The sequence below is a fragment of the Gorilla gorilla genome, chromosome 14, assembly GCF_029281585.2.
Source record: "Gorilla gorilla gorilla isolate KB3781 chromosome 14, NHGRI_mGorGor1-v2.1_pri, whole genome shotgun sequence".
NCBI lineage: Eukaryota > Metazoa > Chordata > Mammalia > Primates > Hominidae > Gorilla > Gorilla gorilla.
Window position 1 is genome coordinate 114,302,391 of NC_073238.2, and position 27,881 is coordinate 114,330,271.

Here is a 27,881-nt window from a genome sequence, read left to right on the forward strand (position 1 = left end):
GCAGCCAACCTTTTGTCTATCTCTTTCCTCTTCCCGTTCTTTCCCAAATCCACAATCTCCACACTTGTTTGTGGGTTCTTTACCTGACATCTGGATCATGATCCTATCTGTTCCCTACTTCAGTCTATCCTATACATAGCCACATATTAAACTCCCTACAGTACAAGTGTTAAAAGAACTGGCCAGGTGCAGTGGCTCACTGCTGTAATCCCAGCACTTTGGGTGGCCAAAGCGGGTGGATCACTTGAGGTCAGGAATTCGAGACCAGCCTGGCCAACATGGTGAAACCCTGTCTCTACTAAAAATACCCATATTAGCTAGTTACGGTGGCATGTGCTTGTAATCCCAGCAACTTGGGAGGCAGAGGCTGGAGGATCGCTTGAACCTGGGAGTTGGAGGTTGCAGTGAGCTGAGATGGTGCCACTGCACTCCAGCCTGGGTGACAGAGTGAGACTCCATCTCAGAATAATAATAATATTATTATATTTACTTGAAAGTATGTATTCATTTGTATTACCATAACAATGCAGCAATGTGGAGCATTCCAGAACTCAGGGGCTTAACACAATAGGTATTTACTACTGCCGATGCCTTCGTGAGTCTGCTGTAGTTTCGCTGACCTGGGCTGGGCTGGGCTGCAGGCTCCACAGCAGGCTGGGCAGCTGGGGCAGCTCTGTTTCACTGCAGGGCAACCTCCTCTCCATCACGGGTTCTGCTAGGATGTGCTCTTCTCACAGCGATGGCTGCAGGGCAAGAGGGCAAGGCTGCAACTGGAGATGGCACACAGTCACTGGCAGAGCTCAAAGTTAAGGGACAAAAAAGGTATATTCTTCCCACACTGAGATCGTGACAAGGATATGGAGGCAGAGAAGAGGCAAGAATTGGAGCGTTCAATCCAATCCACCACAGGGAAAGTTAAGGCTGACCATTGTCTGGCCTCGCCACATCCATCCACCTCAAACCCCTCCCTTGGGGACTTCAGGTTGTCATGGATCTTGGGAATCTTACAGAAGCCGGGCAGGATTGGGCAGTTCCAGACAGTGAGCAATGTTCCAACAGTAGGCCCAGTTTCGCCTGGTCTCTGCTTTCCCACCACACGAGGAAGAGGGAGGGATTTTCTGGGCCCACTTGTTATTGGTAGTTTTTACAAAATAAGCAAATGTTAAACAATTTCTCCTCTAGGAAATAAACTGAGCCAGGGATTCTCTTTGTGATTTTTTTTTTTTTTGGCTTTTTGGGGAAAAATATCTCTAGGAATTATTTTCTCTATAAACAATGGCAACAGTTTATTTTTGTTGGCTTGACTTGGATCCTCCCCCACTTCCTTTTTTTGGATTGAGAGGTTGGCTACAGAAATGAGAAAGAAATACTTTTTTATTCTTTTTTTGTGTGTGGTTTCTCTGGCTGGAAAATAAAAGCTCTGCATTCTTTCTGTATTCAGTGCACTTCAAAGTCATAAAAATTTGGATAAAGTACATCAGGGTTATGGGTGTTCTAGATTTCAGTCTTTTTATAACTTCCTCCTATTTCACATTCGTTTGACCTCAGGTTAAAGGAACGCTTTTGAAAAGTATAATGATTTGATCCTAGCAATGGATGTAGCAAAAATACTGGGGTCAATAAGTTGAATTAAAAGCCTTTTTATAAAGAAGAAGAAGAAAAAGAAGAAGCAAAAACTATATTTTGCAAACTTTAAGCTTAAGACTGCATGGCAGTGGAAGAATTTCCCAGCTGTATTCTTATAAAGAATATATGCTGTGAAAATATTTTTCAAAGTTTACCAGAGCAAGAAGTTTGAATTAAAGGAAACTAACTTCATAAACCTCTGAACTTATTTTCCCAGCTTACATAGGCACTTTCTGTAGATTGGTTTTTAGTATTTTTCCATATATATTTTGTTTCTTTTCTTTCCCACAAACATCTGAATATTCTCATGTGTATGGGTTTTACAGTATTACCTAAATATATGTTTCAGTGATTTACTGAAGGGAGAAAAGCAAGTTTCAAAACAGTATGTATATGTGATGTTACTTTTGCTGAGAACTATATATGCGTGTTTATCTATCTACCCATCACCTATCTTCCTAGAGATATATAAATGCACTAGAATAAAAATGCCCAAGACGGCCGGGCGCAGTCTGTAATCCCAGCACTTTGGAGGCCAAGGCGGGCAGATCACGAGGTCAGGAGATCGAGACCATCCTGGCTAACACGGTGAAACCCTGTCTCTACTAAAAAAAAAAAAAAAAAAATTAGCCGGGCGTGGTGGCGGGCACCTGTAGTCCCAGCTACTCAGGAGGCTGAGGCAGGAGAATCGCATGAACCCAGGAGGCAGAGCTTGCAGTGAGCCAAGATCATGCCACTGCACTGCAGCCTGGGTGACAGAGCGAGACTCCGTCTCAAAAAAAAAAAAAGAACACAAGACATGACTATAAGGAAGGCAGAATATGAAGTTACCTTCAGGTGTTGGTTTTGTTTGTTTGTTTGTCTGAGATGGAGTCTTGCTCTGTCGCCTAGGCTGGAGTGCAGTGGTATGATCACTCACTGCAGCCTCCGCCTCCCAGGTTCAAGCAATTCTCCTGCCTCAGCCTTCTGAGTAGCTGGGATTACAGGCATCTGCCACCCCACCCGGCTAATTTTTGTATTTTTAGTAGAGACAGGGTTTCAACATGTTGGCCAGGCTGGTCTTGAACTCCTGACCTTAGGTGATCCACCCGCCTCTGCCTCCCAACATGCTGGGATTACAGGTGTGAGCCACTGCGCCCAGCCCCAGATGTTGTTTTAGTCCACTTTCTAGTGCTATACCAGAATAGCACAAACAAACATTAATTTATAAAGAAAATAAATGCATTCTTCACAGTTCTGGAGGCTGAGAAGTCCAAGAACATGGTGCTGGCATCTGGTGAGGGACTTTGTGCTGCATTCTAACATGGCAGAAGGGCAAGTGAGTGTGTGAGACTGAGAGGAAATGGGGGCTGAACTTCATCTTTTTTTTGAGATGGTGTCTTACTCTGTCACCCAGTCCAGAGTCAGTGGTTCACTGCCCCTTGACCTCCCAGGCTCATGTGACCCTCCCACCTCAGCCCCCGGATTAGCTGGGACTATTAAGCGTGTACCATCCTGCCTGGCTAATTTTTTAAAAAATTTTTGTAGAGACAAGTTCTCACTATGTTGCCCAGGCTGGTCTCGAATTCCTGAGCTCAAATGATCCTCCCGCTTTGGCCTCCCAAAGTGCTAGGATTACAGGCGTGAGCCACCATGCCTAGCTGAACTTCAACCTTTCATCAGGGGTCTACTCCTGCAATAACAAACCCACTCCTGTGATAATAGCATTAATCCGTGCATGAAGGCAGAGACCTCAGGACCTAATCATCTCCTAATGGTCCCACCTCTTAATACCATCACAATGGCAATGAAATTTCACTATGAGTTTTGAAGGGTGCATCCAAACCATAGCAGGTGTTAGCTTTCTCCCTATGTACCTACTTATTTTTGCAAGTTCAATTTGTCTATAATAAACATATTATTACTTATAATACTAAATGGGATTTTTTTTTAACAGAAGAAATAGATGTTTAACGGTTTGGTCTTTTTTCCTGAGAAACTGTAAAACTTCTCTAAGTCTAAGGAAACTAGTAACAAAATCCCCATGTGGGGCCTTGTTTGAATGCTGGAAATCATATGGCTAGCAATATTGTTTCACTAGGCAGAAAATTATAATGAAGAAAGATGAGAAAGCATGAGTTTAGATGCCAGTAAACGCCTTCTTCCTGAAGCTGGCACTAATGGATCCCCAGAGTAGAAGGACAGTATAGATATCTAGAGGTATCTGAGTCTGGAGTTTGTGTAACAGATTTCATCTGCAACTTACCTATGGAAGCAGTCAAAAGACCTTCAAGCTTCAGGCAAATCCTGCTAAAGGAGATGTTAACTTATATGCTTAGAAGTTTTCTCTTGTGCAGATACTTTGAAAAATTCATTGCGATATTATGGATAAGATTAAATACCAGCAATATTATAAATCCCAGCATTTTGGGAGGCCAAGGTGGGAGGATCATTTGAGGCCAGGAGTTGAAGACCAGCCTGGGCAACATAGTGAGACCCTGATCTCTACAAAACGAACAAAATTTAGCCAGGTGCAGTGGCATGTATCTGTAGTCCCAGATACGCAAGAGGCTAAGATGGGAGGATTGCTTGAGCCAAGGAGTTCAAAGCTGCAGTGAGCTATGATCTCACCACTGCACTCTAGTCTGGGCAACAATGAGACGCTGTCTCAAAAAAAAGTAAGAAATACTAGCAATATGCATAGGTTTAGATTTTGTCATATAGCTTTTTTCTTGCTTTCTTTCTTTCGTTTTTAAGAGATGAGGTCTCGCTATGTTGCCCAGGCTGGACTTGAGTTCCTGGGCTCAAGTGATTCTCCCACCTCAGCCTCCCAAGTAGCTGGGAATACAGATGCATGCCACCATGCCTGGCTGGCATTTTATTTCTTATAAATCCAAGAGAATTACAGATCTAATTAAAATTAATCTCTATTTGGTTTTCCAAATGTTGTCTACCAAAATTTATATATCTGAGAACATTTCACTGGAGCAATTATGATAGTTTATGAATGAGGCAATCCCACAAACATTTTCAAGAACTTATTATATATGAGCCACTGTACCTGTTGCTGTGAATGCAGAGATGAATGAAGAAATGGACTTTGCCTTCCGAGGTTCACCTTATCACAGAGACAAGTTTAAGATTTGCTTTGTTCTTTTACTTAAATAATTCTTAGAACAAAAAATAAAAACAAGGAAGGGTGCATTAGAGAATCTCAGCCACATCAACAATTATGAGGCTTCTTTGTTGGGTAGACCATTTTGCAATCCTGGATCAAGGTCGTTTATGCCATTGTGGGCAACGATGCAAAGGTTTAGCGAATGGGGATTAAGGAACAGCTCAGAGCAATTAGATCACATGAAGTCCCAAATGTCTGCTTTATCAGGATGAATCCAAGTTTGGCTCCTGTTGCTAAAAGAAAAAAATAAAAAGCAATGCACATATTACTTACAAGCAAACCTGGGGGCATGCCATCTATTATCAGCAATAAACAGATTTGATTCTTTTCTAAATGAGATTGTCAGGGCCCAGGGGATTTGTCAGCGTCCCGATAATCCTCAAATCATCTGCCTGCCGCCCTACCATGGTCATAAGAAATTGTTGGTAATAAGGCTGGTTAACAATCTTCTTATCTGGTGCATTAAAGATAATTCCACATAACCCAGAGGGTCTTAGCCAAACAGCCTTCTTTATATGGTTCAACATTACGCGTCTTACCAAGCATCACCTCTGCAGAGGCTGCCAGCTCTCTGTCAACTGTGCAAGTCACTGGGCCCCCCACCCTGTGCAAAACACAGGCTGGACTTGGGGAGTTTTTAATCCAGTGTGGGATATGGAACCAACATAAAAACTCAGTGGCCACAAAGATGCGCCAGGGGCTCTGGGTCAGGTCCAGCTAATGACCCACACCTTCACTGAGCAAAGACTGAAGTTTTCTTTTTCTTCCTTTCACTTTATTGTTCATGGTGTTCAAAATCTGGCATTTTGAATAAGTAATATATGAAGTGGCTAAAAAAATTTTAAATGACAAAAAAGGATATTTTAAAAATCTTCTTCCTATCCCTTTCTTCTCTTGCTTTATTCCTACTTCCCTGACGGGTAATCCCTGTCATCAGCACTACTGTATCCTTTCAGAGTTTAAAAAAAAAAAAAAAGATAAATACAGGCAAATATGAGTGAGCCTTGAAGACATTATGCTAAGTAAAATAAACCAGTTACAAAAGAACAAATATAGCCCAGTTACATTAGGTTCCTAGAGCAGTCAAATTCACAGAGACAGAAAGTGGAATGGGGGTTGCCAGGGCCTGCGGGGAGTGGGATGGGGAGTTCATGTTTAATGGGGACAGAGTTTCAGTCTGAGATGATGAAAAAGTTCTTGAGATGGATGATGATGATGTCGGTGGCCCAACAATGTGAATGTACTCAATGTCATAGAACTATACATCTAAAATGCTTACAATGGTCAATTTTGTTATGTATGTTTACCTCTATAAAAAAATAAAACAGGCCGGGAGCGGTGGCTCACGCCTGTAATCCCAGCACTTTGGGAGGCCAAGGCGGGTGGATCACCTGAGCTCAGGAGTTCAAGACCAGCCTGGCCAATTTGGTGAAACCCCGTCACTACTAAAAATACAAAAAAATTAGCTGGGCGTGGTGGTGGCCACCTGTAATCCCAGCTACTCGGGAGGCTTAGGCAGGAGAATTGTTTGAACCCAGGAGGCGGAGGTTGCAGTGAGCCAAGATCATGCCATTGCACTCTAGCCTGGGCAACAAGAGCGTAACTCCGTCTCAAAAAAACAAAACAAAACAAAACAAAACAAAAAACCATGAAATATATTTTTATTGTATCCTCCTTCTTTCACACAGAAGATGGAACATAATATGATTGTTCCGTGCCTTGTCTTTTTTACCTAATGATCTATCTTGGCGATCTTTCTATATTACTATGAGCAGTGAACCCTTTTTATTCTTTTTATAGTTGAATACTTTTCTGTTGTGTTGTGTACCGTATTTGTAAACATTGATCCCCTATTGATAGACATTTTTATTTTTTCAATATTTTGCTATAAAAAATGATGCCGTGAATCACCTTGTACATAAATTCTTTCCTATGTTATGATTATTTCTTTTTCAAAGGGCTGCCTAGTAGTGGCTGATGTGGTTTGGCCCTTTGTCCCTACCCAAATCTCATCTCAAACTGTAATCCCCATGTGTCAAGGGAGGAACCTGGTGGGAAACCTGGTGGTTTCCCCCATGTTATTCTCGTGATAGTGAGGGAGTTCTCACGAGATCTAATGGTTTTAAAAGTGGCACTTTCCCTTGTGTTCTCTCTCTCTCCTGCCACCTTGTGAAGAAGATGCCTGCTTCCCCTTCACCTTCTGCCATGGTTGTAAGTTTCCTGAGGCCTTCCCAGCCATGTAGAACTGTCAGTCAATTAAACCTCTTTTGTTTATAAACTACCCAGTCTCAGGTAGCATCTTTGTAGCAGTGTGAAAACGGACTAACACAGTGGCCAAGACGGGCCTCTCCCACTGACTCGTAAGGCAAAAACCAAGATTCTGGTTTTTTTTGTTTTTGTTTTTTTTTTAGATGGAGTCTTACTCTGTCGCCCAGGCTGGAGTGCAGTGGTGCAATCTTGGCTCACTGCAAGCTCTGCCTACCAGGTTCATGCTATTCTCCTGCCTCGGCCTCCCGAGTAGCTGGGACTACAGGCGCCCGCCACCACGTCTGGCTAATTTTTTTGTATTTTTAGTAGAGATGGGGTTTCACTGTGTTAGCCAGGATGGTCTCGATCTCCTGACCTCGTGATCCTCCCACCTCAGCCTCCCAAAGTGCTGGGATTACAGGCATGAGCCACTATGCCTGGCCAAAACCCAAGATTCTTAATAGATTTTTATAATGGCCCCACGTCCTCTTTTATTTCCCCAATACTTGAATTGCAAAGAGACAGCCAAGGGCCAATTTCTAAAGCTGGATAGAACTCCTGTGCCCACCCCCCATGCTTACATGTCTCCTTTTAATTTATTTTTCTTTTATTTATTTTTTCAGTTCATCCTTCACATGTCAACAGGTTTCCTTTTCAGTTGCCTCTTGACACTCACAACTAACAAACCAAGATGGCTTGCTTTTGCTTTTCTACTCTCGTCATTTAAAACTGCATATGGATTACAATCATTTATTTCTTCTGAGAGGTAGCCCAAAGTGTTGCTGAATAATTTCTTGCATTTTTATCACTAGTTAACTACTCAGTCATTCATTCAACATATACTTATTTAGTACCTACTGAGTCTCAGGCATCATTTCAGGCATTGAAATACAGTAGCAAACAAAGTAAAGTCAGTTCCCACCCTCATGGAAGTAACAGATCATAAGCAAATGAAATGACAGTAATGGCAAGCAATAAACATAAATATGTATTAATAGTATAATTTCAGGCAGTGATAATGCTCTGCATCCCTACTTAACAATTCAGAGCAGAGAGCCCTTTTATTTTTATAAACTTTTTTAAAAAATTATTTAACATTTATTTTAGGTTTAGGGGTACATGTGCAGGTTTGTTATACAGGTAAACTTGTGTCATGGGAGTTTTCTGAACAGGTTATTTCTTCACCCAGGTATTAGGCCTAGTACACGTTATTTTTCCTGATCCTCTCCCTCCTGCCACCCTCCACCCTCAAGTAGGCCCCAGCATCTGCTGTTCCCCTCTGTGTGCCCATGAGTTCTCATCATTTAGTGCCCACTTATAAGTGAGAAAATGCGGTGTTTGGTTTTCTGTTTCCGTGTTAGTTTGTTAAGGATAATGGCCTTCAGCTCCATCCATCTTCCTGCAAAGGACGTGATCTCATTCTTTTTTTTTTTTTTTAGATGGAGTTTCGCTCTTGTTGCCCAAGCTGGAGTGCAATGGCGTGATCTCGGCTCACTGCAACCTCTGCCTCCTGGGTTCAAGTGATTCTCCTGCCTCAGCCTCCTAAGTAGCTGAGATTACAGGCACCCGCCACCACACCCAGCTAATGTTTTGTATTTTTAGTAGAGATGGGATTTCACCATGTTAGCCATGCTGATCTCGAACTCTCGACCTCAGGTGATCCACCTGCCTCGGCCTCCCAAAGTGCTGGGATTACAGGCATGAGCCACCATGCCCAGCCGATCTCATTATCTTCTATGGCTACATAGTATTCCATGGTGTATATGTACCACATTTTTGCTATCCAGTCTACCATTGATGGGCATTTAGGCTGATTCCATATCTTTGGTATTGTGAATAGTGCTGCAATGAACATACACATGCATGTGTCTTTATGATAGAATGATTTATATTCCTTTGGGTATATACCCAGTAATGGGATTGCTGGGTTGAATGGTATTTCTGTTTTTAGGTCTTTGAGGAATCACCACACTGTCATCTACAATGGCTGAACTAATTAACGCTCCCACCAATAGCATATAAGCGTTCCATTTTCTCCTCAACCTCGCCAGCATCTGCTGTTTTTTGACTTTAATGATGGCCTTTTTTTTTTTTTTTTTTTTTGGTGGGGATAGGGTCTTGCTCTGTCACCCAGTCTGGAATGCAGTGGCACTATCTCAGCTCACTGAAACCTCTGCCTCCCAGGTTCAAGTGATTCTCCTGCCTCAGCCTCCCTAGTAGATGGGATTACAGGTGCTCACCACCACACCCAGCTAATTTTTATATTTTTAGTAGAGACGGGGTTTCACCATGTTGGCCAGGCTGCTCTGGAACTCCTGACTTCAAGTGATCCGCCCACCTCGGCCTTCCAAAGTGCTAGGATTACAGGCATGAGCCACCGCGCCCAGCCAATAATAGCCAATCTGACTAGTATGAGATGATATCTCATTGTGGTTTTGTTTTGCATTTCTCTAATAATCAGTGATGCTGAGCTTTTTTTCATATGGTTGTTGGCTGCATGAATGTCTTCTTTTGAAAAGTGTCTGTTCATGTCCTAAGCCCACTTTTTAATGGGCTTGTTAGTTTGTTTCTTGTAGATTTGTTTAATTTTCTTATAGATACTGGATATTAGGCCTTTGTCAATGCATAGTGTGCAAAATTTTTCTCCCATCTATAGGTTGTCCATTCACTCCGTTAATAGTTTCCCTTGCTACACAGAAGCTCTTTAGTTTAATTAAATCCCATTTGTCAATTTTTGCTTTTGTTGCAAATGCTTTTGGTGTCTTCCCCATGAAATCTTTGCCTGTTCCTATGTCCAGAATGGTATTGTGTAGGTTGTCTTCCAGGGTTTTTATAGTTTGGGGTTTTACATTTAAGTCTTTAATGGAGAACCCTTTTAAAACAGCATACAGATAAGGGATTCAAAGTCCATCTTGAAAAGTTACTGAAGCTACTGTCTTTAGAAACTCTTGTACTCAAGAAAGCTCTGGTCAAAGCAAAAGCCTGTTGGTTCTACCAGACATCAACAGAGGGATTTGTGGTCATTTAAATCATAGAGTGTCACTTTGGACTTACAAATGGCCTTAAAAGCAGTCTTTGAATTTTTTTTTTTAATTTTTATAATTTAAAATAGAGACAGGGTTCCGCCATGTTGCCCAGGTTGGTCTTGAACTCCTGGGCTCAAGCAATCTGCCCACCTCGGCATCCCAAAATGTTGGGATTATAGGTGTGAGCCACTGCACCCAGCCCTTTTCTATAATTTCTATCTCTTTATCAATATGAAGAACCTATGATTACATTGGGCCTACCCAGATAATCCAGGATAATGTCCCCATCTCAAGATCCTTAACTTCATCACATCCTTAACTTCATGACGCAGAGTAACATATTCACAGGTGCCGGGGATTAGGATTGGACATTTTTATGGGGCCATCACTCAGCCGACCACACCAGGGAATTAAGAATCAGCAGTGCGGGACAAGAGAACAACCAACCTACAAAACAACAGGAATTAATAATCAGCACTGGGGAACAAGATAATGACCAACCTACAAAGTAAGTGAAAAGCAACAGGGGAAGTTATGAAAAAAATAAATTTGGCAGAAGATGCCTCAAGATTCAACACTTTGAATTCAACAAATATGTTTTAGGTCTCCACCCAGGTGCCAGGCACCAGGCACTGTTTCAGGTGCTCGGGATATATTGGTGAACAAAACAGGCCAAGCCCCTTCCCCCAAAAGTCTTATGTTCAACAGAGACATCATATATTAAGTACATTCTTCAGTAATTAGAAGCAGATGTGCTATGAAAAAATGAAGGGGGGATCAGGGAAGGGGGATCAGGGAAGGGGGCTCCGGAGAGGCCTGAAGCGTGTGGGGGTAACCCTCCGCCTGCTGACATTAGGGGGAGCTACAGCACAGCTTTTGAGGGCTGAGATCAGAAAAGGATTTAGAGGTCATGTAGATGAACTCCCTTAGTTTAGACAGAAGGAAGCTACGGCCCGGAAGGCCACAAGGTGGTCGTTAGTTATTCTGTATTTGGCCTAAATTTGAGAGACAGTCCCCTCCTCTCTCCCCAAGGAGGCCAGACAGAGTCATCAGTGTTATCAAAGGCGACTCTGCCAGGAGGTGAGGCTGGGAGGGTTTTGTATCATAGCAGCAGGAGGGATGGATGATCTCAGAGTGGAGTTCTATCTGTGCCACTGTTTAAAAATCATTCCACAGAACTTCTAATATGCCTCTTTCTAAGTGCAGTATTCTGATGTCTTAAATCAGTGACACCAGTCCCGCTCAGCCTTTGAGACTCAACTTTGGTGAAAATAACCTGTATCGGCCAGACACCAAAAGGAAGGAAAAACCGGCTTCTGATAAAGAGCCTTTGGTGTTGATCAGGAAAGAAGAATTCAGCTTCATTTTCCTAATCATTCCTGCTCCTTGAAACGTGAAAGTTATTTACATGTTATGATAAACCATAGGTTGATTAGATATTTTCATCCAATATCTCCTTGGGTGTGCCTATTTGCCAAAAAATGAGCCAATACAAAATCCAAATATTTCTAAGTGAGAGTTATTTACTCACTCACCATCACAATTACAATTACAAGATCATCACAGTTACAAAACCACGTGGTAAAAATGTAACTCATTTCTTCAGGGGACCGGTATTTGCTGAGAGCCACATTGGCTAAGATTTGAGCATTCAGGTCATTTACAGTCTGGCCCCAGACAATCCCTCGGATCCCTGCTGTGTTCTCTCTGCCTGCTCTACTCTTCCTCTGAACTTTCACTGATTCAGTCTCCACCACATTTCAGGTCTCCATTCCCTGCTCTGCAAAGCCCCCCAGTTCCCTGCCCCCTCACGCAGAAGGAATTGCAGCAGTTCTGTACCCGTTCCCCCATACACCCATGGACTACAGTACCCATCCTTTCCCCATTTATCCGTCTACCTCTTTCACTACACAGATGACTTCTTTGAAAAGTTGTTTGGCCAGGCTCAGTGGCTCGTGCCTGTAATTCCAACTCTTCAGAGGCTCAAGGCAGGAGGATCGCTAGAACCCAGGAGTTCAAGGCTGCAGTGAGCTATGATCATGCCACTGTACTCCAGCCTCAGTGACAGAGTGAAACTCCATCTCTACAAAACTTTTTTAAAAATTTTCTTTTATTGTGGTTGACAGGGTTCAAGACACACTTCCTCAAAATATGGCACCTTGGCATTTGAAAAACAGCAGAAGCAGGAAGGTCTGTCTCACTTTTCTCCTCCCCTTCTTCCTTGAAGCAGATTATAAGACTTTTTTTTTTTTAAAGACGGAGTCTTGCTCCATTACCCAAGCTGGAGTGCAGTGGCACGATCTCAGCTCACTGCAACCTCTGCCTCCTGGGTTCAAGTGATTCTCCTGGCTCAGCCTCCTGAGTAGCTGGAATTACAGGGGTGCACCACCATGCCCAGCTAATTTTTTTGTATTTTTAGTAGAGAGGGGGTTTCGCCATGTTGGCCAGGCTGGTCTTGAACTCCTTATCTCAGGTGATCCACTTGCCTCGGCCTCCCAAAGTGCTGGGATTACAGGCGTGAGCCACAGCGCCTGGCGGTTATAAGATTCTCATTGGATAAGTGCCTTCCCCACCTTTAGGTGAAGGAAAGGAACACCCTTGTCTGTGAAGACACAGAGAAGAGCCTGAGCAAACAGGCCTTGCTAAGTTCCTTCCAGGTTATCACCATTAGATCAGATTCTTTTGCCCTCCAATCATATTTCTCCACAACTGTCCACTCTTCATTACACCTAAGCATGAAAAAATATATGTTTCACTTTTTCTTTGGGTCTTCATTTTCATATGAAGGCTTCCATGTCATGTAAAATTTACATTAAATACATTTGTATGTTTTTCTTTTGTTAGTTTGTATTTTATTTCAGGGGCCTTGCCCATAAACCTAGAATGGGTAGGCTAGAAACATCAAACCTCTAGAGCATGAGGGGCTGCTCCCTATCCCTAGTATGCTCCCGCCCCATCCTTCTTTCCCACGTCTCTGCCAAGTGCCTATTCTTCCAGACTGCTCAACTCAACAGGATAGTGAATCTTGGAATTATTCACCCTACTAAATTTCATATGCTCTCTTAATGCACTTGGAAAATTGATACTTTTCTTTTCAGTTTTGGAAGCTGTGAGTAAAGACAGATTTGACTGTCCTAAAGGAGGAACTCTGAATCCCTTTCTCTATTATATTTGGAAATATGTTGATATGGTTTGGCTGTGTCCCCATCCAAAATCTCATCTTGAATTGTAATCCTCCAAATCCCCACGTGTCAAGGGAGAGACCAGGTGGAGGTCACTGAGTCACGGGGGCAGTTTCCCCCATGCTGTTCTCGAGATCGGAGATTGGAGAACTCACTCGTGAGTTTGGTAGTTCCTTCTGTGTTCATTCTCCTTCTTGCCATCTTGAGAAGAAGGTGCCTTGCTTCCCCTTCACCTTCCGTCATGATTATAAGTTTCCTGTGGCTTCCCCAGCTATGCTGAACTGTGAGTCAATTAAAGCTCTTTCCTTTATAAATTACCCAGTTTCGGTCAGTTCTTTATAGCAATGTGAAAACGGACTAATACACGTGTCCTCCAGACACCCACATACTATGTAGATAAAGTTAATAAAACTTTATTTTAACATGTACTAGCATTAGGAAACAGTTAGTTGTTAACCTACCTACTGATTAGCAAAAGGCATGAGTCAGTAATCTTGTGAAGAAACTCAACAACCCCCTACCATTGCTGGTGAGAATGGGCACAGCTACAATTTCTTCCAGGAGAATCTGAAATTGAACCAATTAGCAAATAAGATATAGTAGGACCTGCTTTAGATCCCAGGCATTTTAAATAAGGATAACTAGTCATACAGCAGTTTTTAACTGCAATGAGGCTGGTAGAGCATTTTCATCATATATACATTTTGTTTTGTTTTGTTTGAGATGGAGTCTCGCTCTGTCACCCAGGCTGGAGTGCAGTGGCATGATCTCAGCTCACTGCAACCTCCACCTCCCAGGTTCAACCAATTCTCCTGCCTCAGCCTCCCGAGTAGCTGGGACTACAGGCGCACACCATCATACCCGGCTAATTTTTGTATTTTTAATAGAGACAGGGCTTTACCATGTTGGCCAGGCTGGTCTCGAACTCCTGACCTCAGGTGATCCGCCCGCCTCAGCCTCCAAATGTGCTGGGGTTATAGGCGTGAGCCACCATCTTATATGTATTGAATACCTGCCGGGTATAAATCACTGAGCCAGGTGCTGGGGGCACAGCAGCGACAAGACATATAAGGTCCCTGCTCTCAAAGAAGTTATGCTCTCATCCTACAGAAGGTGTTTCTAAGTCAAGACACCAACAGCCTTTCTCCCAAGGTGGCTACCCAGCACATCACTAGCCCTGCCCCCTAAACAACAATACTGCATCCCAAAGCCCACCTGATAGATGGTTAGTCATCCCATCCCACCCCACCCTCTGAGAACTGCTGGGGAAAGGCACAATAAAGAAGTATTAGGTCGGTGCAAAAGTAATTGTGGGTTTTGCCATTATTTTCAATTCTGTAAGTTTTTTGAGAGCAGGGACCTTGTATGTCTTGTCACTGCTGTGCTCCCAGCACCTGGCTCAGTGAATCCTACCTGGCAGGTATTCAATACATATAAGATGAAATTGTTCTTGCCATTACTTTGAATGGCAAAAACCGCAATTACTTTGGCATCAACCTAATAAATTCACAAACTCGTATATCGACATTGTGGTGGAGATGACCAGGCACTGTGACAGTGAAATAGATGCGGGGGGGGGGGCCATGGGGGATCTTTAGGTTATTAGCACAGGCCCCTGTGAGGAGGTGGCACGTAGGCTGAAGGTCCTGGAGGATGAGCAGGTGTAGCCATGAGCATTCTGGGGATGAGGAACGGCATGTGTGAAGGCCCCACGGTGGGAGAGAGCCTCGTGGACTTAGAAAACACAGACAGAAGACAAGTGGGGCTGGAGATACATTGGAGAGGCTGGCAGGGGCCAGACCGTGTGAGGCTTTAAGGGTCATGGGGAAGAACTCGGATTTTATTCTAAAGCCACTAAAGGGTTTTAAGAAGGGAAGCGATGCAATGACAATAATAATGAGGAATAGTTAACGCTACTGAGAACTTGCTTAGATTTTAAGTGTGCAGTCTCTCTCTATGTATGTGTAAACTCAGTCTATCATTATAACAAGCCTATGAGGTGATGAGGTATTTATACACCCATTTTATAGATGAGGAAACAGAGAGCTTAAGAAACTTGACCAAAGTCACACAGCAAGTCAACTCTGGAACTAGGAGCTGCGTCATGCTTTTAAAAGGTCAGCCAGGTTTTATGGCAAACGGGTGATTGTAGGAGGGAAGAATGGGAGCAAGGAGGCTTTGAAATAATCCAGGTAAAGGATGATGATGTCCAGAATCAGACTTGAGTGAGGTGAGTGCAGCCCCAGCCTGGGATGCAAAATTTAAGGAGAAGTCTCAGTAATTACTGCACTACAGCCTGGGCAACAGAGCGAGACTCCGTCTCAGAAAGAAAAAAAAAAAAAAGATAAGTAATATTGGCCTGGCGTGGTGGCTCATGCCTGTAAGCCCAGCACTTTGGGAGGCTGAGGCGGATGGATCACTTGAGGCCACGAGTTCGAGACCAGCCTAGCCAACATGGTGAAACCCTATCTTTACTAAAAATACAAAACAATTAGCTGGAAGTGGTGGTACTTGCCTGTAGTCCCAGCTACTCAGGAGGCTGAGGGATGAGAATCACTCGAGCCTAGGAGGTGGAGGTTACAGTGTGTGAGCTGAGATCGTGCCACTGCACTACAGCCTGGGCGACAGAGCAAGACTGTCTCAAAAAAAAAAAAAAGTAATATTCTAAACTAAAAACCAAGATAATGGAAAAATCCCATTATGAACAAAATATCAAAATTTTAATTAAAGACAGGATTAGTGTTACTGAAATTGCCTTTGCCTCAGGCTTCAGTATGGCTGGACAGGGCACTGGCTGGCACTAAGGTGGTGACAAGAAAGTGACCAAATTGGAGTAGACAGGCGAGGCCTGAGGTGGAGCAGGCGTGGGAGCTGGGGGAGGGCACCAAGGGGTTGAGCAGTCTCTCCTGTTGGTATCGAATATAACAATAATTCTTAGGCTCATAAGTTTAGCATCCATGTTCCCAGTCACCTGGACTTTTCCAAATCTTGGAACCCACTCTGGCTGAACAGGCTTTTGTTTGTTTAAACGGCCACTTTTTGCATCCAAGAGCACAAGTCAGCTTCCACTGGAAGGTTCTGAGAAACGGTTTCAGGTGTAAGTCTAGAGCATGAATGGAACGGAGTCACAGCTGAAAAAGAAACATGCCGAGCGCCAAGGAAAAGACATGGTTAAGGGGTAACATGGGCCCGGGCAGGTGAAGGTCGGCAGGTGGAGGCCGGCTGGATCAGGGAAGGTGAAAAAGAGGCAGGGGCAGGGCCCAGCCTGTTTTAACGCCGCTGTTTTAACGCCGCTGTTCTCACCGCTGCAGAACGGCTGCAGGGGGCAGAGTAAAGAGCTGCTGTCAGTTTCCCTGCCCAGAGAGTGCCAACAGCTGCTCTGACCTATTGCAGGCACGTGTGTTCCAGGATGCAGCCTTCCTGCATTCTCTTGGACCACTCTAGATTAATTGCTAACCAAGATATGCACATGGTGGGGCTCACAAAGTGTTAGGCGGTAGTTTAACAACAAAAGCTGCGAAGAAATCCCTAGAAATGTTGGCTGTTCTGGCTGGGAAAACGCAGTCTGTCAACAGTTGCCTCAAAAACTCAGAAGCTCAGAGAGAGTTGGATTCGGTCACCAGAGAGGCCCCTCAAAGAGGCCCCAACCATTCAGTTCCTCTGCTCTGTCCCCCAAGACAGCGGGGACGAAGGTCCTGAGCCCTGGCCGGGAGGGCAGTTGACCTCGGGACTCGCCGCGGGGCGGAGCGGGTGCTGGGAGGAAGGAGGGAGTGGCTGGCGGGACGGGGCGGGGCGAAGACAGCGAGGCGGGGACTGGGACGGGGGCGGGGCGGTGTCGCCGTGGGTGCGTGGAAAGTGGGGTGGGCGTGGCTAAGGGCAAAGGGCGGGGCGCGCGCGTCGGGAAGATGGCGCTACGTCTGCTGCGGAGGGCGGCGCGCGGAGCTGCGGCGGCGGCGCTGCTGAGGCTGTGAGTGCAGGTCCCCGTTCCCCGCCTTCCCGGCCCGGTTCGCCGCGGGTCGGCTCCTGTTGCAGCCCCGCGGGCCGGGCGCGGCCTCCCCAAGCCCTCACGGGAACCCAGCCGGACGGAAGCACCATGCGCCTCCCACGCGCTGGCTCGACCTCGTCCAAGGTCGCTGCCGCCCGCGCCTCCCTTTGGGAGGGCCCTTGTTGCACCCGGAAAATGGGTACACACCTTAGGTCGAGTTACCTGGACTCAGCCCCAGGAAACAAAACTGCCTGCCTCCCACAAATGGCAAACGTGAACGCGCCAATCTTTATCTCTGAGAGGCGGCTTGCCTGGTGAAGAACACCTGCGGTTCGTTTAACACAGCGGTTCCCAAACGGTTTGATCTCAGGACCCGTTTACACGTCTAAAAATAATTTGAGGACCCCCCAAAGCTTTTGCTTATATCTTGATTTTTGTGGCATGAGGAGTTAAACCAGAAATTTAAAAAATATTCACTTAATAACAAACCCATTAACTTTTAATACAAATAACACTTTAATGAATAACTTCTCAAAAGAAAAGTGAGAAGATTGGCTCATGGTTTTTATAGTTTTGAAAATTTCTTTGGTTTAATAAAGGACAGCTGGAGTCTCATATCAGCTGTTTTGAAGGAAATATTTGAAAGAAATTCTGGGCTCATGCAGATGCAGATATTAGTTGGGAAAGGGAGGACCAAGCAGACCCTCTCAGCGGGTCTCAGGGACCCCCTCAGGTGTCTTTGGACCACACTTTGAGAACCGCTGGTCTAGCACTTGCCCATCGCCTAGGTACGTGCACATACATGGTCTCATTTGGTTCCCTTGACCACCATGTGAAGAAGTTGGGTGTCATGTTTATAAAGATGAAAAAACAGGGTCAGAAAGGTTAAGGATTCTCAAAGCCCTATGACCAGTAATGAGAGAGTTTGGTTCAAACACTAAGTGTATGGCTCCTGGTCTGGAACTTCTTTATTTATTTATTTATTTTTATTTTTTGAGACAGAGTCTCGGTCTGTCACGTAGGCTGTAGTACAGTGGTGTAATCTCGGCTTACTGCAACCTCCACCTCCTGGGTTCAAGCGATTCTCATGCCTCAGCCTCCTGAGTGGCTGGCATTACAGGTGTGCACCACCACCCCCGCCTAATTTTTGTATTTTTAGTAGAGACAGAGTTTCCCCATGTTGACCAGGCTGTTCTCGAACTCCTGACCTCAAGGGGGTCCACCTGGCTCAGCCTCCCAAAGTGCTGGGATTACAGGCGTGAGCCACCATGGCCAGCCTGGTGGTCTGGAACTTCCTTTTTTTTTTTTTTTTTTTCGAGATGGAGTTTCGCTTTTGTCGCCCAGGCTGGAGTGCAATGGCGCCATCTCAGCTGACTGCAACCTCCGCCTCCTGCCGCAGCCTCCGGAGTAGTTGGGATTACAGGGCGTCCGCCACCATGCCCGGCTAATTTTTGTATTTTTAATAGAGACGAAGTTTCACCATGTTGGCCAGGCTGGTCTGGAGCTCCTGACCTCAGGTGATCCACCTGCCTCGGCCTCCCAAAGTGTTGGGATAAAAGGCGTGAGCCACCGTGCCCGGCCTGGGTCTGAACTTCTTACGTCTTCTTGCACTGTGACTCTTCAGTCACCCATGTCCTATGGGAGGACCCACCTAGTCTTATGCATCCCACTTTCCCATTTCCTCCGCTGCCCCTGGCACAGGGGAGTCACCCCTCGCCCTAGAGGAGCAGCTCAGGCAGTGGATCCAGGCTGGTCCAGAAGGTCCTTTTCTGGCGCCTTTTGAGGGGGCCAGCGTCTGTGGCCTGTTCAGTAGCGGGTGCAGTGAGCACACACAGTCCCCACGCCAGTACGCTGGGGGTTAACTCACAGTGCTCCTCACCCGCCTTGGCACACTGGCTCTGTTCTCGACATGTCTACCCGCCGAATATAGGATTCTTGATTGGCATTTTTTTTTCCTTTGAGCATTTTAAAGCGTATTATCTCACTGTCTTCTTGCCTCCATTATTCTAATGAGAATTCAGACGTTAATGTTATTAGGGTTCTATGTAAGTGATGAGTTTTTTTTGTTTTGTTTTTTTTTTTTTGCTTGGAAGATTTTCTCTTTGTCTTGGTCTTTCGGTGGTTTTATTATGATGTGTGTAGATCTGTTTGAGTTTATCCTCTTGGAAGTTTATTGAGTTTCTTGGATGTGTATACATCAAATTTGGGAAGTTTTTGGCTATTGTTCTCTCAAAAAAGTCTACTCTCTTATCCCTCTCTTCTCTTTCTGAGGCTCCCATTGCGTATATGTTGGTGTAGTTGATGGAACCCCACAGGTCTTTGAGACTGTTCCATTTTCTTTCTGTTCCTCAGGCTGACAATGTCAATTGACCTGTCTTTGTTTTTTTTTTTTTTTTTTTTTTTTTGAGACAGACTCTCGCTCTGTCACCAGGCTGGAGTTCAGTGGCGCAATTTCTGCCCACTGCAACCTCTGACTCCCGGGTTGAAGCGATTCTCCTGCTCCAGCTTCCCGAGTAGTTGGGATTACAGGCACGTGCCACCACGTCCAGCTAATTTTTGTATTTTTAGTAGAGACGGGTTTTCACCATGTTGGCCAGGATGGTCTTGATCTTCTGACCTCGTGATCCGCCTGCCTTGGCCTCCCAAAGTGCTGGGATTACAAGTGTGAGCCACCGTGCCCAGCCGACCTGTTTTTAGGTTTGCTGATTCCTCCGTCTTCCAGCTCAAATCATTTTCATTTTAATCCAGAACTTCTTTCTTTTTGGAGACTGAGTCTCACTCTGTCACCCAGGCTGGAGTGCAGTGGTGCAATCTGGGCTCACTACAACCTCTGCCTCCTGGGCTCAAGCTGTCCTCCCACCTCAGCCTCCCAAATAGCTGGGACTACAGGTGTGCGCCACTACACCTGGCTAATTGTTTCTATTTTTTTTGTAGAAATCGGGTTTCGCCATGTTGCTCAGGCTGGTCTCGAACTCGGCTCAAGCAATCTGCCTGCCTCTGTCGCTCATAGTATTGAGATTACAGGCATGAGCCACCATGCCCGGCCCTTTTCTATACTTTCTGTCTCTTCATTGATATTCTCTATGTACTGAAACATCGTTCTCATACTTTCCTTTAGTTCTTTTTTTCTTTCTTTCTCTTAGAGACAGAGTCTCCAGGCTGGAGTGCAGTGGTGAGATCGTAGCTCACTGCAGCCTGCAGCTCCTGGGCTCAAGTGATCCTCCTGCGTCAGCCTCCCCAGTAGCTGGGACTACAGGCACACACCACTATGCCCAGCTAATTTTTAAATTTTTTGAAGATACAGAGTCTTGCAGTGTTGCCCAGGGTGGTCTTGAACTCCTGGGTTCAAATGATTTTCTTGCCTTGGCCTCCAAAGCAGTGGAATTCTAGGCATGAACGACTGCACCTGGACTCCTTCAGTTCTTTATGCATAGTTTCCTTTCGTTTTTTGAACATACTTTAAATAGATGATTTAATTAGTAAGTCCAACATCCGGACTTCCTCAGGGACAGTTCGTACTGACTACTTTTTTCCTGTGTGTATAGGTCATACTTTCTTTTCTTTGCATGTCTTGTATATTTTTGTTGAAAACTGGACATTTTAAGTAATATAATGGGGCAACTCTGGAAATCAGATTTCTCCCTTTTCCCAGGGTTTATTGTTGTTGTTGTTTCCTTAGTGACTTTAATAAACTAATTCTGCATTGTATTCTTTGTCATGTGCAACCACCGAGGTCTCTGCTTGGTTAGCTTAGTAGTCTAACAGTTAGACAAAGATTTCCTTAAATTCCTGGAACCAGTAAGTCTCCTAGTCTTTGCTGAGGGACTCTGTGTGTGTCAGGACATGTCTTCAACATTCAGCCACAGTTTGTCCTGCTTCCACAGAGACTGAAGGTTAGCTAGACGTGAGCACTTAAGGTCTTTCCTTAACAGGTATACAGCCCTGCACATGTGCGTGGCCTCCCAGAGTCTCAGGAACATGTCACAACTTTTCAGAGCTCTCTATGGATATCTTGTTCTCCATTTTTGCTTTTAAGTGTTTTGGTTAGCCTGTTGTTTGCCCTGTTATCTTCCATCTCAAGTAGCTGTGATGGTAAATAAGTACTTCTGATTGTTTGGACAAATGCCCTCCGGGAAAATACTGTTCCCACTGTGCAAGCTCTGAGTCAGGTCAATTAAAGACAGTTTTACAAGTAGGGTCTTCCAAGGAACCGCAAGACAGGTCAAATAGTGACATTTTCCAGAAATGGGGCTTTCCCCCTCTAGTGGCTGCCATGCTGCTGGTTTTCACTGTGATGGGGGCTATTGATTTTTAAGTCTACCACAGAGCTGGGGAAGAGGGATAGGGTAAACTAAACCCCCACGACAATTGCTGTTCTTACTGAGATTCATCCATTTTTCTTGAATAAATGATCCCTATATTGCTGCAAGTCTTTAATTTCTAGAATTCTGAAAAAGTTTATTCTGACAATTTTTGCCAACATTCTTGTTGATTTTATGGAGGATGGGATTTTCAAAGGTCCTTTTTCTGTAGTTTTTGCTGAAGTCAGCCTGCATAGAGTTTTGATCAAGAGTGGATTTGAATTTATAAATTTTTTTTGCATCTGTTGTGTTGATCATAAGGCTTTTCTTCTTCAGTGTGTTAATAAGGTAAATTACAGTGATTGACTTTTTAAAAGTTAAGCTGACCATTGCATTCCTGGAATAAACCCCACTGATTGTGATGTATTGTTTGGATTGCATGTGCTAAAATTTTGTTAAAATTATTTGTATCTATGTTCGTAAGGAATATTAGCCTATAGTTTTCTGATATTGCCTTGGTCTGGGTTTGGTATTAGGATGGTGATGGTCACATAGGATGTATTGGAGAGTTCCCGCTTCTATTTCATGGAACAATTTGTGTAAATTTGGTAAGATTTTGCCTGTAAATGTTTGCACCTGGAGTTTTCTTTGTGGAAAAAGTGTTAAACTACAAATTTAGTTTCTTTAATAGACATATTGCCATTCAGATTATCTAGTTCTTCTTGAGTAAGCTTTGGTAGTTTGTATCTTTGAAGGACTATGTCCATTTCATCTAAGTTGTCACATTCACGCGCCTGGAGTTGTTCATGCTGACTCCTTATCCTTTTTCTTACAGCTCTACAAAGGTATATACCACAAAATTCACCCTTTGTAAGTGTGTGATTAAATAATTTCTGGTAAGTTTATAGGCCCATCACTACAGTCCAATGTTAGGCCCCCCTCCAAATTTCTATCATCCCGCAAATTCTCTTGAGCCCATTTGCAGTTAATCCTTACCCCTGCCTCTAGTCTGACATCTCCTTACTGTTTGTGTCATCCATAGTGATGTGTCCTCCTTCATCCTTGATATTTGTAGTTCTTTTTTCTCTGTTTTTTATTTCATCACTCTGGCTTGAGTTGTATTGCTCTTTTTAAAGAACCATCTTTTCGTTTTATCGATTTTTCTCTTTTTTTTGTTTTCTATTTCATTGATTTCTGTCTCATCTTTATTATTTCCTACCTTCAGCTTACTTTGGGTTTAATTTACCCTTTACCTTTTTAAGGTGGAAATTAGGTAATTAATTTTAGACCTTTCTACTTTTTTTTTTTTTTTGAGACAAGGTCTCGCTCTGTCACCCAGGCTGGAGTGCACTGATGCAATCTTGGCTCACTGCAACCTCCACATTCTAGGCTCAAACAGTCCTCCTGCCTCAGCCTCCCAAGTAGCTGAGACTACAGGCATTAGCCACCATGTCTGGCTAATTTTTGTATTTTTTGGAGAGACGGGGTTTCGCCATGTTGCCCAGGCTTGTCTCAAACTCCTGGATTCAAGCAGTCCACCCACCTTGGCCTCCGAAAGTGCTGGGATTACGGATGTGAGCCGCCACACCCATCCGGGGTCTACTTCTAAATATAAGCACTCAGTAATTACTTTTCAGCCATGCTTGGTGGCTCATGTCTATAATCCCAGCACTTTGAAAGGCTGAGGTGGGAGGATCACTTGTGGCCAGGAGTTCAAGTCCAGATTGGGCAACATAGTGAGATGCTGTCACTACAAAAAAATTTTTAAAAGTTAGGTGGATGTGGTGGCTTGTGCCTGTGATCCTAGCCACTTGGGATGCTGAGGTGGGAGGATTCCTTGAGCGTGGGGATTTGGGGTTCCAGTGAGCTGTGATCATACCACTGCACTCCAGCCTGGGTGACAGAGCAGAGCTCTATTAAAAATAGTGATAATAATAATAATAACAAAATTCCCTCTAAGGATTGTTTTAATTCCCTCTAGCAAATTTTGCAAGATTTCTGATACCTGTAATCTCTTTTCATTTCTTATGTTGATACTCTGTTTCTGTTTTCTAAAGTATTCATAATAAGACTCCAAAAGAAAAAGGGCTCCCTGGCTGTATGTGTTCAGTGGTAGCAGCCAAGGAATGTGCCAGGAAGGTACTTCACATTTTGCAGTGCCATGGTGGAGAGGAATCTGGTAAAGAAAAAACCAGATGAAGACAGTTTAGAGAGGCGACAACTACAAGCTAAGTACCTGAGATTCTGGGTCAACAGGAAGGGGACAGTGTGTGAGGAAGCAGCAGGGCCATGGAAGGTGGCTGAGGGGCCTGGATGGGGTTACCTGTCAGGGTCCCAGTAGGCCTTTTGTAGGGTTGGCTTCATCTTTGAAGCCTCCTGAGGTTACCGTGACAACCACTACTGTCCCTCTGTACTGCTGTGAGGCCACTAAGGGAAAAAGGGAGGGAAGGGACCCAAAGGGAGGACAGAGGTGGGAGAAGAGGGAGCGATGGGGAGAGAAAGGCAGAGAACAGTGGAAGCAGTGAGCGAGAAAGGGGAGAAACCTCACTGAAAAGGAGGCAGGGTAAACATGACTGAGAAATGGAAAAATGCTCACATTAAAAAGAACTCACTCAGAGTAAGGATGAATGTGTGTTCTTTGCTACTTGAACTGGTATTAAAAGGCCAATGTGAAGTGTTAGATATTTTAAAATGTTTATTGGTATCATTAGAAGTTGACTTCAGTTGCCCAAATGCATGGTGAGAAATGGGATGTGTAAACAAAAATGATATTTTGGATTGTGAGGCAGAAAGTCATTTTAAATGGCCCTGGGAGGCAGAGGGACCAATCCTCTCAGTCGCCTGGGACTGTCCTGGGTTTAGCATGGAATGCCCTATGTTCCCAGAAACCCCTTAGGTCCCAGCAAACCAGGATGGCCATTCACCATAGAGGTGGAGAAGTAAAGGGCTGTGGATGAAGACGGGTACTTATTAGGAACAGGAAGGAGGATGGAGTTGGAGGGGATGAGTGCAGGGCAGGATACAGAGCCCAGAAGGAAAGGAATTGACAGAAGCTGGGAGAAAGAATAAAAAGACCAGTGGTCCAAGATGGTAGACCACAGGTTCAAGAACTGGAGCAAGAGTCTTCTGGAATGGCCTCCATTCTAGAACCGAGAGAGAGTATTCAGAATGCTTTAATGGAGAAAGAAGGGCCACTGCTGAGAGTGGGGCTGAAGAGAAAAAAAGAAGGAGACCCTGCGGGAGCGGCAACACCAGGAAGGCAGTTGTATGCACATCATGCAGACCAGGAGTAGCCTAGGGGTAGGGGACATGCCTGGGCTGGACAGTGGAATTGGTGGGAAATCAGATTTCCCTGAGCAAAAACCAGTGGGCAGCAGCCAAACTGGTGAGCAAGAACTGGCTGTGGTGGCTGGGCCCGAATTGGGAGCTACACCTGCCCGGGCAGGTGTAGCTGTGAGGGAGGTCTCTGCCAACAACTCAGCTGTGCCGTGCCTGCTGAACGGCCTCACCTTGGCCTCTGGCTCTGTTGCAGCTGTGTGGGGCTCGTGCTCCTACATACCGTTATCCTGTGGTAGAGTTTTACCGTGGACCAGAGCCATCTAGAGGACATTGAGTTACCCACATACTTTCTGTGGGAGAGGCCAAGGAGTCAGGGGGAGGCCAGGACCTGAAGATCAACTCTTTACTGCAGAGATCCCTCCCTCCCTCTCTCTGTCCCATGGATCCAGAGGGAAGTTGAGGATAGTTTCATGCCACATGCTTGACCCGACTCAACTGAGTAACTGTGGCCACTGAGAAGACTCTGTCCTTGCAAGGAACTCTCCTTAGTGCCCGTATTCTGCAGAATGTTTGAGTGGCACGAGTGCTTCATTCGTCTAGAAATATTTCATGGTAGTCAGTTGCTAATAACAGGATATCTGCAGGTAGTGTGTTCTCAGGAGGCACACCTGAAGCCTCAAAGGTGAGGACATAGACATGGCTGTGGGTGAGCCTGTGCCAAGACATGACCCATATCCATGGGGAGTGCCCTCAGGGCAGCTGACACTGCTCAGCCTCAGCAGTCTCCAGTGATAGCTTCGGAACAGCCACGGTCTGACTGATATACTTTCTGAAAACAGCCTTGGTCGCACAGTTTCCTAACTAAATGTGGTGGTGGCCACTCTTTAGAAGTTGCCATTTTATGCGGGACTCCCTGTGAGGAAGCCCATAGTGCTGGTAGCTGAAATTTAGGAATGCAGGTTTCTAAGAAGGCTCGGAAAAGCAAGCTGGGCACCTTGGGGAGGAGCTATTAGTAGGTTTAATTAAATTTTTTAACATATAAAAAGTTGTTAATTATAAAAACAACATTTTTTTCTACCCTGAGTGCAGCTGGAGCTGTGTTCTGCCGTTACACAATTGCTCATTAATTCCACACATTGCTTACGATCCTGTGAGGTTTAGAATTTTATTAGACAATAAATAAGATATCAAGGAAATAATATTTGTGGTTTCATATAGGTCACTTGGGTATGAATTTAAATCCACTGTAATTCAAACAGGTTTAGTTTATTTCATGTTGCTACTTGAATGTGTTATAGCGTATCAATTAAATAACTCACTTGAATGATGCAGACTTGAGATTCATTCCCTCCTTCTTTCCTTCCTTCCTTTGTCACCCCATCCTCCCTACCGTAAACCAGGTTTAGAATAGCTGTTAATTTAGCTGCTTTGATTTTTTGTTGTTGTTTATTTTGAAACGGAGTCTCACTCTGTCGCTCAGGCTGGAGGGCAGTGGCACAATCTCAGCTCACTGCAACCTCTGCCTCCTGGGTTCAGGCAATCCTCCTGCCTCAGCCTCCTGAGTAGCTGGAATTACAGGTGCACACCACCACGCACGGCTAATTTTTTTATTTTTATTTTTTATTTTTAGTAGAGATGGGGTTTCACCATGTTGTTCAGGCTGGTCTTGAACTCCTGGCCTCGTGATCTGCCTGCCTCGGTCTCCTAAAGTGCTGGGATTATAGGTGTGAGCCACCATGCCTGGCTTTTTTTTTTTTTTTTTTTTTTTAAGACTGGTGCGGCTATGTTGCCCAGACTGGACTGCAGTGGCTATTCGCAGGTGTTATCATAGCTTACTGCAGCCTTGACATCCTGGGCACCAGTAGCGCTTCTTCCTCAGTCTCTCTAGTAGCTGGGACTGCAGGCATGTGCTACCACACCCAGCTGATTTTATGTTTTGTTTACGTTTAACGATGTTAATCTAGGAGCAGTGATGATGTTCACTGTTGTTCCACATGACTCTAGCACATATATATTTGTATGTGTATAACCACAGTTGTTCATTTAGTCTGTTTCCAGGTTTTCTTTGGAAATGCAGAGAAAAATGTTCCTATCCCCAAATCTCTGTGGATACCCTTAAGTATTTGGAGGTAAATTTCTTTATGTGAACTTGCTGGGTACAGACATTTGAAGCCTTTTGATGCTTGCTGTCAAATCACCCTCCACAAGGGTGTGTCGATATATTCCTGGATGGTGTATGCCTTTTGGAGGCTCATCTGTCCCATTTCCTTGCATTAGGAGAACCATGCACACTGAAGTAGGCACAGACTGTCACGCAGGTCACCTGACCGGCAGCACCAGACCTAAAAAGGCCTGTTGGCTACCGCGACAGCCTTGGCTGTCACACTGGGCCCGCCCATGGGTGTTTCTGTAAGTGGCCATGAACCTCTTCTGAGCTACACCACATGTTAACATCCTCTTAGTTAGGTCTTTGAGATTGGCAGAGGTGCTCTATTTAATAATAAAGGAATGGGCTGGGCATTGGTGGCTCACACCTGTAATTCCAGCACTTTGAGAGGCTGAAGTGGACCGATCACTTGAGGTCAGAAGTTCAAGACCAGTCTGGCCAGCATGGTGAAACCCCGTCTCTACTAAAAATACAAAAATTAGCCTGGTGTGGTTGTGCATGCCTGTAGTCCCAGCTACTCAGGAGGCTGAGGCAGGAGAATTGCTTGAACCCAGGAGGTGGAGGTTGCAGTGAGCCAAGATCATGCCACTGCACTCCAGCCTGGGTGACAGAGCGAGACTCCGTCTCAATAATAATAATAATAATAATAATAATAATAATAATTAGTAATAATAATAATATAATAAAGGAATGAAAGTTTCCTTAGAAAGTAAAGATTCTATTTTAATAGAATACTTGAGTGAGCAAGTCTGTCTTAACTGTTTCTCCTCACTGTGTCTAAATGAGAAGGAAGAATGACCCTGGTGTCTGTATTTGCAGGACACTTTTCAGTATTAATATTCAGAACCCCAAATATTGAAAAGTGTAAAAGGCAGTACTTGCTACTTCATTGTCCCGTTGCCACCCCCAGT

The 27,881-nt window shown here is 44.6% G+C and overlaps 1 protein-coding gene and 1 long non-coding RNA gene across 10 annotated transcripts in view; one reads left to right on the plus strand and one right to left on the minus strand.

Moving 5' to 3' along the window:
- Positions 1–546: 546 nt before the first annotated feature.
- LOC129526293 (uncharacterized) lies at positions 547–16,986 on the minus strand. Of its 2 annotated transcripts, XR_010130618.1 has the most exons (4): positions 16,210–16,986; positions 13,700–13,805; positions 4,667–5,016; positions 547–770 (listed from the first exon to the last, which is right to left on the minus strand). It is a non-coding gene; the product is annotated as an uncharacterized lncRNA (long non-coding RNA). The 2 variants fall into 2 exon arrangements; XR_008670927.2 differs by lacking the exons at positions 547–770; positions 4,667–5,016 and adding an exon at positions 10,259–10,503.
- Positions 16,987–17,075: 89 nt separating this feature from the next.
- The window catches only part of CLYBL (citramalyl-CoA lyase), a 302,823-nt gene continuing 292,017 nt past the window's right edge, over positions 17,076–27,881 (plus strand). For 4 of the 8 annotated variants that reach the window (XM_063697479.1, XM_055360010.2, XM_055360007.2 and 1 more), the window contains exon 1: positions 17,110–17,205. In XM_063697479.1, coding sequence (XP_063553549.1) covers positions 17,144–17,205 — 62 coding nt within the window. In that variant the 5' untranslated portion in view covers positions 17,110–17,143. Of the gene's footprint in view, positions 17,206–27,881 lie in introns of all 8 variants that reach the window. The other 4 variants (XM_063697478.1, XM_031001395.2, XM_055360009.2 and 1 more) reach the window with 3 other exon arrangements.